The sequence below is a fragment of the Dreissena polymorpha genome, chromosome 10, assembly GCF_020536995.1.
Source record: "Dreissena polymorpha isolate Duluth1 chromosome 10, UMN_Dpol_1.0, whole genome shotgun sequence".
NCBI lineage: Eukaryota > Metazoa > Mollusca > Bivalvia > Myida > Dreissenidae > Dreissena > Dreissena polymorpha.
This window is the reverse complement of record NC_068364.1, coordinates 34724623-34735064: the sequence shown is the minus strand read 5'-3', so window position 1 is coordinate 34735064 and position 10442 is coordinate 34724623. Positions and strand designations below refer to the sequence as shown.

The 10442-nt window shown below is 36.0% G+C and overlaps 1 protein-coding gene across 1 annotated transcript; it reads left to right on the top strand.

The window, feature by feature from the left end:
* Positions 1-6718: 6718 nt before the first annotated feature.
* Positions 6719-10442, top strand: LOC127847209 (glutamine synthetase-like). Its single transcript, XM_052378960.1, has 5 exons — positions 6719-6902; positions 7289-7450; positions 7993-8139; positions 8261-8388; positions 9905-10442. The coding sequence occupies exons 1-5, from the start codon at positions 6719-6721 to the stop codon at positions 10241-10243; spliced, it is 960 nt and encodes a 319-aa protein (XP_052234920.1). The 3' UTR covers positions 10244-10442.

Below are 10442 nucleotides of genomic sequence, written 5' to 3'. Positions count from 1 at the left end.
ACTTGACAAAGCTTGTCAAAGCGAAACAACTCATTGATTGACGACAAATCCTATTTGTGCTCAATATCCGCCAAGTTAAGTACCTGGTTTTGGGAACATCTAGTCTAGCACCAGGCTTACATTTAGATAGGTCTGACATATACCAAAATAATGTAGGACGCGATGATTTATTTGTTGTAAGGTAATTTGACAAAAACACGTTCATAAACTAAAAAACAAAGCTTTTTCTAAAGCAAATATACTTCAAATAATATATAAAGAAGCGTATCTGCAAACGGCAACCGGTTACTGCTTAAATCGTGGACACCGTAAGTGAAGTGTATTCTGGACATTCTGCTAATTTTGCTAATGTTGCATAAATAGTTTGATTGATATCGACAGACAGTGTTTGTGGAAAATATTATATATATTTAAGTTTTCAATGAAGAAGACCAATACTAAGCTGATGTTTGATTCAGGTTTGCACTGTTAATCACATCAACTAATGTGTCTTTTTAATAAGTCCGCAAAAACATATTGCCACTGCATGTAATGTGTGTACTTAATGAAAAAGATTTCAATCTAAATAGGTTGAAATACTTATAGTTTGACGGCTGTATGTCAAATCAATTGCTGTTTAAATTATTCACGACATTAACTAAGCAGCCATTACTCAGATGAGAATTTGTGGAATCAATCATTTTGATAAATTGACTTAAAGACTAAAGAATCAACACATTGATTCCCAACTGTTTATTCAATAAATAATGAATTCATTGAAGCTCAAGAAATATCTTTACACTTGACATCAACTCTGGACATATGGCACAGTATTATTGTATCACAATGGATTGTCACTTGTGAATAACTACACACTAATTGAGCACGGTTTTTTAATAACTTGGTTTTAACTTGATAATTTTGTTACTATAAGTACCTTCAAAATAAAAATATTTAATTGTAAACTATCAAACGAGAACCTTTTATTCGTAGTAAAAATGTCGTAATAACTAACAAAACTCAAACAATACATACAATATTTTAGCATGATTGCATATCTGTATATACATATGAATAACCACCAATTTTAGTATTCAAAATGTTAACAGAATTATAGTCAAACAACAACTACTTACTATTATGACGGTGTCGTGTGAATTTAATATTGAGACACATCCCAATTAAATGTGTTTATCTGCATCTCAAATCATGCCTAACGAGTCGTTTGTTTGTAGTCATCATCCCCATAATTTAATTCCTCCTCCTCCTCCTCCTCCTCCTCGTCATCATCATCATAATCATCTTCACTACATGTCTGCATCATTTCAAGGTGCAGACGATATAGTTTGTGTTTTTAAAACATGGATTTCATATATTTCAACAATAGCTGGATACAACTTAAACTATGTGTGGGAAATTAATGAATTCGAAGAGGAAGGAGAAAGCTGAGTACCAAAACAAGGCCGCCAACGAAACCGGCCTTGACATTAAATTGTCAAGATAAAAACTGTTTCACATTTGACAATACTGTTTTAGTTTGTTATAAAACCTAATATTGCTTATTTACATGTTTTTCTTTTCCAGAAATACCTCATTCTTGTTTTATTATCATATGAATATTGTAAGGTCAATTATTTTAATTTATTGACTTATAATGATGGCATTTCATTTGAATGAACTTTTGCATGGCGTTTATGTAGTACAATCTATTTTACTGTTTTAATATAATTTGCTGCGTAGTGTGACTGTTTTTAGTTTATATAATACACTTTCATTTACAGGTACATGAATGTGTCATTTCCACAATATGCAGAGGTGTATTGGAGTTCTCAATAGACTGTGACCGTGAATGATGCATTTGGAACTTACTAATTGGCAGGCATGTGGTAATCCAGTAGATGGACAGTCGAAAGCTCAATGAAGCTCAGATCGAAGCCACTTTTAGGGTTAGGTTTGTATGTGTTGCCACAAATTATACCTTAAACACGTTGACACCGGCTCTTCACAAAGACAACAGGACGCGCTTCATTTATGTTGCTAACCATGAAATATTTAAACACTGAAATTGCTGCACATTTTACGCAAACTTTAACATTAAACAGTAGCAAGAAAGCATGCATCTTTTCACACGTAAATGAAGCTAGTAGAAATGAACATGAAATTAATGTATATAGACATACTAGCAGCTATTTCACATGTTTACTATGATTGCATAGTGGTTCGAGCTTGTTGATTACAACACTCAACAAATATTGAGATTGGTAAATAGAACTTTATGTTTACACAATCAATCAATAGCACATGCAAAGTTGTATGTATGTGTAATTAAGTATTTTAAAACAACTCATGCTAAGATGTATGACTTCGTACACTTCCAATAAAAAGGGCTGACGTTCAGTATAATTTCAGAAACAGCCAGTCCTTATGTTTGCAAAAAATCAAAGTGAAAAGATATTTGATTTGGAAATATTTGTAAACAAAACTGCGTACCTGACAAAAAGATAGTAGTTTCTATTCTATTTATTTAAAAAAATAATAATCACTTTCTATCAAACTGTGAAGAATGATAGAATGAGGATTTATTATAGGTAAAAATGATAAAATGACATGAAGTGGTTTCAAGCATTTCAATTCACGTACAATAATAGCTGGTAACGATGCAGTATTTGCCAATGTAACATCTTTAGAGAAAATTACGATTTCAAAGGCATATGACTTTTGTCGTTCTATTGTGAATGTCGGGAAAACACTTTCACAGTTCTCTTGTAAACAAATACTTTATTCACATTTATATACTTACCAAATGTTATAATAGAACCCTTAATTATGTTATCATTAAGACTGGTTAACTATTGAGATTGTATTAGCTATTACACATGACTTAAAAATAGGTGTCTCCCTTTTTTGGTTTTAAAAAAAAACAAGGTCTAGTAAAATCAGATGAGGTTCTGTACAATTTTAAAGTCAAAGGACCTCATGTCTCTCGGATTATGCTTTCATACATGCTTCTTCATTCGTGGTTTGTCCGGCGTAAAGTCCGCTGTATCACAAAAGGAACATAGAGCTTTCCCTGTAAAACAGTTCTTTCTTCATACGAGTTACTTGTAAAAATACAACTTAACATAGCCAAGACTTAATATTAATTCATCGCCAATGTTATGTTCTTTTTAACAGTGGGATGTAAAATGTTCATAAGCAACAACTAGGTCAATATCCAAGAAATGAAGGAAGAAGAGTTTGGGCCAGATGAATCGGTAAAATCTAGTAAATTAACACAGAAACTATAAAACAGTTATCTGTAGTTAACATAAAAAAGCAATTTTCTGACTCTCTAGGTAACAGCTGAGCTAAAATTAACCTCAAACGTCATACACATTATTTGTTAAGGCCAAAAAAACAATCACTTGTTTAAAAAAGTATAACTATCCAAAAGAAACTAAAGACATGCAGTACAAAATTACAATTATTAGTTATTATCAATATCATTTGTATCATATACGAGTATGTAAATAATATTAACTTCCATAATATTTCTTTGGAAGATGAAACAGCATAGACATGCATATTTGATTGCAATACAAATCACAATAGTAGGCATTGGGACCGCAAGGGTCGCAGTGTATTATGTTATCCACTGTTGCATACCATGATACACAGCATGTTGATGCTTGGCTCATTTCTTCCAACACGTTATACCTGCCTCCCACGCGTTAAGCAGCTTTTCCTTATTTGCATGAGTAGCCCATGTCTGGGGCAATTAGACTTAAATCATATTTGCATTGCTCAGACACATATTGTTTGGCTACACAGATTAAGATAACAACTCCATTGGTTTGTATATGCAAGGTGGTTTGTCTGAACATATTGACGCTCGTCATTGTAACATATACATGTTGAAATTAATAACTCATGCAATATATCTGCATGGATTCGTTAAAGAAGTTGGTGTGGGTGGCTTAAAGGCGCAATCGCTAGTACCTGGTCTGTTACACTTGGTCTGCGCTTGGTCGAGAATCATCATTATGAATTTGGATTCGCTCGGTCACTTCCTGTTGCTCGAAGCCCATTCACAACGCAGAGTTGTCGTTCCATGCTCTAAACTACAATCTCTGTAATCACACTAAAATCCTTCCAGATCTGGAAGGATTGTTCATAAGTATTATATTATGAAAGTAGTATCGGTTTCTTTTATATTTTGAAAGTAGTGTATAAGTTCAGGTTAATAATGAAAAATAAATAAAATGTCTAAACAAAAAAAAGTTAAAATAACAACGGGAAAATTATAGTACCACGCGGATCGGCTTTCAACACATCGTTGGTTATAACGGCAGGGGATCTGTTATAGCTAGGCTGGTTCTAGCCAAATATCTACGCGGATGTTGTTGAAATCCATGTTATATATTCCAGATGCTAATCCATACAAAATAGTATAATGGCAATACCACTGTTCTGTTCGTACAACGTAACTCCGTTAACCGAGGGTATCTTAAACTATATAGCCAGAGTCCTTTCGGATAAGCATGGTTAATGGTCGCCGTGGTGTAGCGGATATGGTGTTTGCCTAGTGTTCGAGAGGTCACGGGTTCGTTCCCCACCGTCGGGGTGTACTTTAAATCTCCCCTAAAGACGCCAAGTACTGGTTCTATCCAGGCCCAAGACTCATTGCATAGTCAAATTGCGACGATGCTCCAGAGGGGCCCTGCAATGAATGTAAAGAAGAAGAAGAAGAAGAAGAAGAAGAAGAAGAAGAAGAAGAAGAAGAAGAAGAAGAAGAAGAAGAAGAAGAAGAAGAAGAGGAGGAAGAAGAAGAAGAGGAAGAAGAAGAAATACCACAGTAGAACACAATTATGATAAAACATACACTAGAAATAACTGAATTTCGGTTAAAAAATTACATCGCGTCTCATTTCATTAACACATTCTCGGGTACAATGTAAGTAGACTGGTGCCTTTCGGAAGATCTTACAAAGGACAAAATTATTTCTCACGAACCTGATTCTCCAAACTTAATATAAATCCTGAAAACTAGATTAGTGTTTAATACATGTATTACATTTTATTTGACGAGGCTCAGAAAGCTTGATCCGCGAAAGTTTATGGACTGGAACACGTTTTTGTGCCGAGCTAATCAAATTATTTTAGTTATCTCGTCGCTTTCAAATTGTTTTAATTAATAATTTGAAACGGTATAAAAGAAAACCAGATCAGCAGCACTAGTGTAAACGAAATGATGTCATTATACTCCGAGTGACAGCTTTATAAAAGTAATGTTTAAATAACGCTAAGTTTAAATCATAAATGATAATTGTGAGAAAGCCTGCCATAATATGGATCGATTTATACTTGTCAACTAAGAAACTCTAAAGTAAACACAAATGTATCAGCGGTACTAAAAATACGCGGCCAACTTACTCCGTGGTACTTTTAAGTACATATTCCATAGCGCAGGAACTTGATAATAGACCTTACAGTATCCGGGGTTATTGTTTATAGTACCTTGGCCGACAAAGACAAATTTAGACACAAAATGTGATATAGTTTCATTACTTTGTAACAAAAGTATTAAAATACCTGATAGTTTACACTTTGTATTGAAAATTTGGATATTGTGTTTTATTTGCTTTCATAATATTCTCCACATATGTATAATCAGGAGAAGTTACAGTTCGGTTACACCTGAGTATAAATAAATTAGCCAATTACTGTAATTGCATACGCTTGCAGTTTTTTATTCATTTAAATATTATCTCTATTCCCTCTGTTTTGAAGGACGTGTTTAACACCCTATCAACGATACAATGTATGTCAAAATACAAATGTGTATGATTGTAAAGCAAAACAAAATGTGGACGAAAAGGACATGCCACTTGGAGTGAGTTATTCAGTTTAGCGAATGATAGTAATTATATGTTTAAAATAAATTGAATAAGTCAACATCAGTCTTTGCATGGACATGTTTATGAAATATGTTTTTGTAAATACAATCATTGTAACAGGAAAAACTACATTTAAAAAAAACAAGAATTGAATTTGACGCCAAAATGACACTGACCCTCACAACTTCTCAACTATCCGGGTACAAGTCTTTTTTGAGTTTTCAAAAGTCACGAGGAATTCGTGTACACGAAACATTTGGATCTTGACATATATTGCCAATTCTACGAGTAATTGTTACACGTCGATGGAAAACTGATACGTTCACTTATACACGCGTGTTGTAGCACACATTTCGGATTCCTCATTAGAAAGGTACATGCTTGAAGTTGTTTGCATTTAATATGTATTATATATAACGCACTTTGACAAAAAACAGTTTCACATTATCTCTCACTGTACCTCATTGATCGTATGATATATGTGTGTGTTGTTGTGTTTTTATAGCGAAATTGTCTTATACTAAACTGAATAGTTTGTCATGTTATTTCTGCATTTTGAAACTGTCATTTTTATTGCAATTTTCATTAAGTTTTAAGTGTAAAAAACTACATAACCCGTTTAAATGATTTATTATCGACCCTTATTGTACACATTGTCGTCACAAAATATTTAATATGAATTGCTCTAACATTGTGATATATATTAAATCTCGATTTATCTAGCATCATTACACCATCGAGACCTTAAATAAACATTTTTTATGTAGTGTAGCAGATGATAAAATGCAAAAAGCGTTGCAAGCAAAATACGTTACATTAACTAATTTCCTGTAAAAGTTCATTAGCATAGGTTACACTACACCATGTCATCAGCCGCATCGATGCGGGGCTTTTCGGCCGCCACGGACAAGACGGTGATGGGCAGCTACATGAGACTGGATCAGCCGGACGACGGCATCATGTGCGAGTATGTGTGGATCGACGGAACCGGCGAGGGCATACGAAGCAAGTGTAAAACGCTGTCGGAGGAACCGCAGAAACCGGAAGGTTAGGCTGAAACAAACACACACATGCACTCCACCCCACCACTCAAACGTATTTGTTTCATTTTACCAAGTGATAATATCTACAGAACTCTTTGGGAAAGTTAAAAAAAATTAGATATGAGTGTTGTTGCGTTTCGTGTGTCCGACTGACCAACAAACAAGCACACCGATATATAGACTAGTTTTTCGAGTCAAACCAATGCTTTTTCTGCGCAAAAATGATACTGTATCATCAGACTTAGCTATACTTCCTGTACAGTATTTGACTGAAATGCCTTGGCCATTAATAATTAGAACATTTTATATAACATAAGTTCCTTAGTTTAAGGCATTAATAATTATGATAAAGCTCGTGACGTAACTTTCACAAAGCATATACATTTGCAGACTGTCCTATCTGGAACTACGACGGATCCAGCACCTACCAGGCGGAAGGATCGAACTCGGACATGTACTTACATCCGGTGGCACTTTTCCGGGACCCTTTTCGAAGGTGCAAGAATAAGCTAGCCCTGTGTGAAGTCTACAAGTATAACAAAACTCCGGCAGGTCATTCCTTTCTCAATCTAACTTTCATGACGACAGTATTCGATGCTTTCAATAAATTATCATTTAGTATAATTAGGTATGAATGAAAGCTCCAAGAATTGCACTATGATGTGATTCAATCATGCACTGTAAAATAATTGTAATCGCTTGACATTAATTTTCATTGATATAGGTTGTTGACCGAACCACGTATTTAACACAAACACATCGGATAAAGACCGATGTAAATTATGCTCTATTTTCCGGAATAAGAAATCCAAAATTTACGTGTCCGCGGAAAAGTCATTTAAAAGACACACAATTTCATGCCGACTAATGATTTTACAGAATTCTTAATTTTAAATGTAAGAAAATCATTGTTTCTTTTATTCTGCTCTAAATGTTTGGTTCACATACGGTTTTCCCCGAGTAAGACGATTCATACGAAACATATATTAATATTGAAGGAACAAACAATAATTTTGCTGTTGCATCGGCCACGTCCCGCGACAAAAGTCGTAAATAGATTCATATAAGCGAAAATTCATGACTCCCCATTCTAGATACAAACAAGCGTCACACGTGTGTCAAGGCCATGGCAGAGGCCAAGGAGTTGCATCCGTGGTTCGGCATCGAGCAGGAGTACACCCTGCTGGATTACGATGGATATCCTTTCGGCTGGCCCAAGAACGGATATCCGGGTCCTCAGGGTCAGTTGTTAAAACCTATTTATTTAAGCTCGGCTGCATCGAAAGTCACAGTTCCATTCTATTACTTTTACAAATACACCACTCATCTTGAGCTAACCTCATGTCCCATTGTCCCCTGCAGGTCCGTACTACTGCGGTGTGGGTGCTAACCGCGTGTACGGTCGTGACATCGTGGAGGCCCACTACCGGGCGTGTCTGTACGCTGGGGTAAAGATCGCCGGATGTAACGCTGAGGTCATGCCCGGGCAGGTCAGTACAGTCGTTTATAAGAATCAATTCGGTTAAAACTACATTGCGCTATTCAAACTATGAGTTCTTCTTTGTTTGACGGACTTTATGGTTGGACGGACTTTATGATTGGATGGACTTTATGGTTGGACGGACTTTATGGCTGGACGGACTTTATGGTTGGACGGACTTTATCGTTGACGGACTTTATAAAAGCTACAGTCTTTCACCTTCAACAGTGCGAGTCGGACTTAATCCAAGAAAGACCGTTATTATGAATCCCGTACCGTCATGCATCGTAAAATGCGTAGAGAAATGATGAATGTTGGTTCTATGAAAAGGGATTTATTATCGAGTATTATGAACATCTTGCTCACCTCACAGTCAGCAAGACAGGAGTATATATTCCTTGTATTCTTACAGTCTATGACTAAATGCTAAATGTGTATGCGGCTTCAAACATTGAACCGCATTGAACCGCAATACAATAATGCCCCGTGTTTCTTTGATATTGACTTCGCTTGATGTGTTTTCAACTTTTCTCCCATCTGACTGTGTAATGATTGAATGGCTGTTTCGTGGACCTGTGTTTATAAATAATATAATGTGAGTTTTGGATAAAGATCAAGTTTATCAAGCGATGCTTATAAGCATTTTAGCGGGAGGCTTGCCGAGCACTACCATGGCTCGATCGAGCCGAGCATGATAAACGTGATCTTTATCCAAAACGCGCATAATATACCATATATCGTATTATTTCCTCCCTTTTTCCATTAATAATTATAAAATGTCGCATTTTTTCAAGATTTTATCTTTCCGAAGTTGACAAAAACATTCCATTTTTGGGGAAAACCCAAATCTTATCTAAAAATAACGATAGTATAAAGCTAAAGTTTATACGATCATTGTTATTCTATCGATTTTCATCTGGTAATAGGATAAATGTGAGTTGCTTATGTTCTCCACAATGTGACCACATATTGTGTAAGTATATGGGAGTACAATACCCAAGCGGGGTTTAAACGAAAGGATTGAACAGTGTCTTAAACAATACTGGCCACAAACGGACGGTCAAATCCCGATACCAACACTGCGAATGCCAAATATTACCCTGTTATGTGATAAAAAAATTAAGATGTCAATGTTGGGGTACTTTTTCCTTCACAGATTTTCTTATTACTACTTTATCACAGAATAAATTATATGAAGGTTTCCTTAGAAAGCTTTATTGACAAAAGTACATAGTATTATTTAAGTCATGTCCTGAGAAATAAAGGACTTCGTGTTTGTGAGTTAAATGTCATCCCATATTAGCCTGTGCAGTCTGCACAGGCTAATAAGGAACGAAACTGTTCGCTTTTATGAATATTTCGTTTAAATGAATCTCTTCTAAACAAAAATCCAGTGTATTCTGAATGAGTCGTCCCTGATAAGCCTATGCGAACTGCACAGGCTACTCTGGGATGACACTTTACGCACATGCATTTAGCCAAATTTTCCCAGAACGATACACCCATTTGATGTTTCTCCTTCCCAGTGGGAGTTTCAAATAGGACCCTGCGAGGGAATCGACATGGGTGATCACCTGTGGATTGCCAGGTACCTGCTTCACCGGGTGGCCGAGGATTTCGGGGTAAACGCCACCCTTGACCCCAAGCCCATGGAGGGCGACTGGAACGGGGCTGGGGCCCACTGCAACTACAGCACGGTGGCTATGCGACGGCCCGGCGGAATCAAGTCAGAACGGTTTCATTGTTTCTTACACGGCAATATTTACATTACTCACAACGTTCCATTGTATCAAACACTGACAGCATCAAAAAGACATCTTCATTGTTCTATAAGCGTTAATCTTAAACTTATTATTTTTGCTTGATTGATCAATATCCTTAGGCTTATTGAGATTTTCTCTCGGGTCAGTTTAATGGGTAGAACTAGTACTCTGTGTTATTGAAGTAGATTTCGATAATGCTCTTACAGCGTGGGTCGAAACCTGGTACCCGTTGATCGCTTGGCGGACACCATACCCCTTACGAAAACGCAACCACCTGTTCTCTTTTACAACTTTAAAGTAA

Excerpts from the sequence above, each read along its gene's own strand:
- LOC127847209 (XM_052378960.1), top strand. The coding sequence starts at position 6,719 with ATGTCATCAGCCGCATCGATGCGGGGCTTTTCGGCCGCCACGGACAAG. Across the intron at positions 6,903-7,288 it reads GGAACCGCAGAAACCGGAAG|ACTGTCCTATCTGGAACTAC; the intron begins GTTAGGCTGAAA and ends ATACATTTGCAG. Across the intron at positions 7,451-7,992 it reads GTATAACAAAACTCCGGCAG|ATACAAACAAGCGTCACACG; the intron begins GTCATTCCTTTC and ends TCCCCATTCTAG.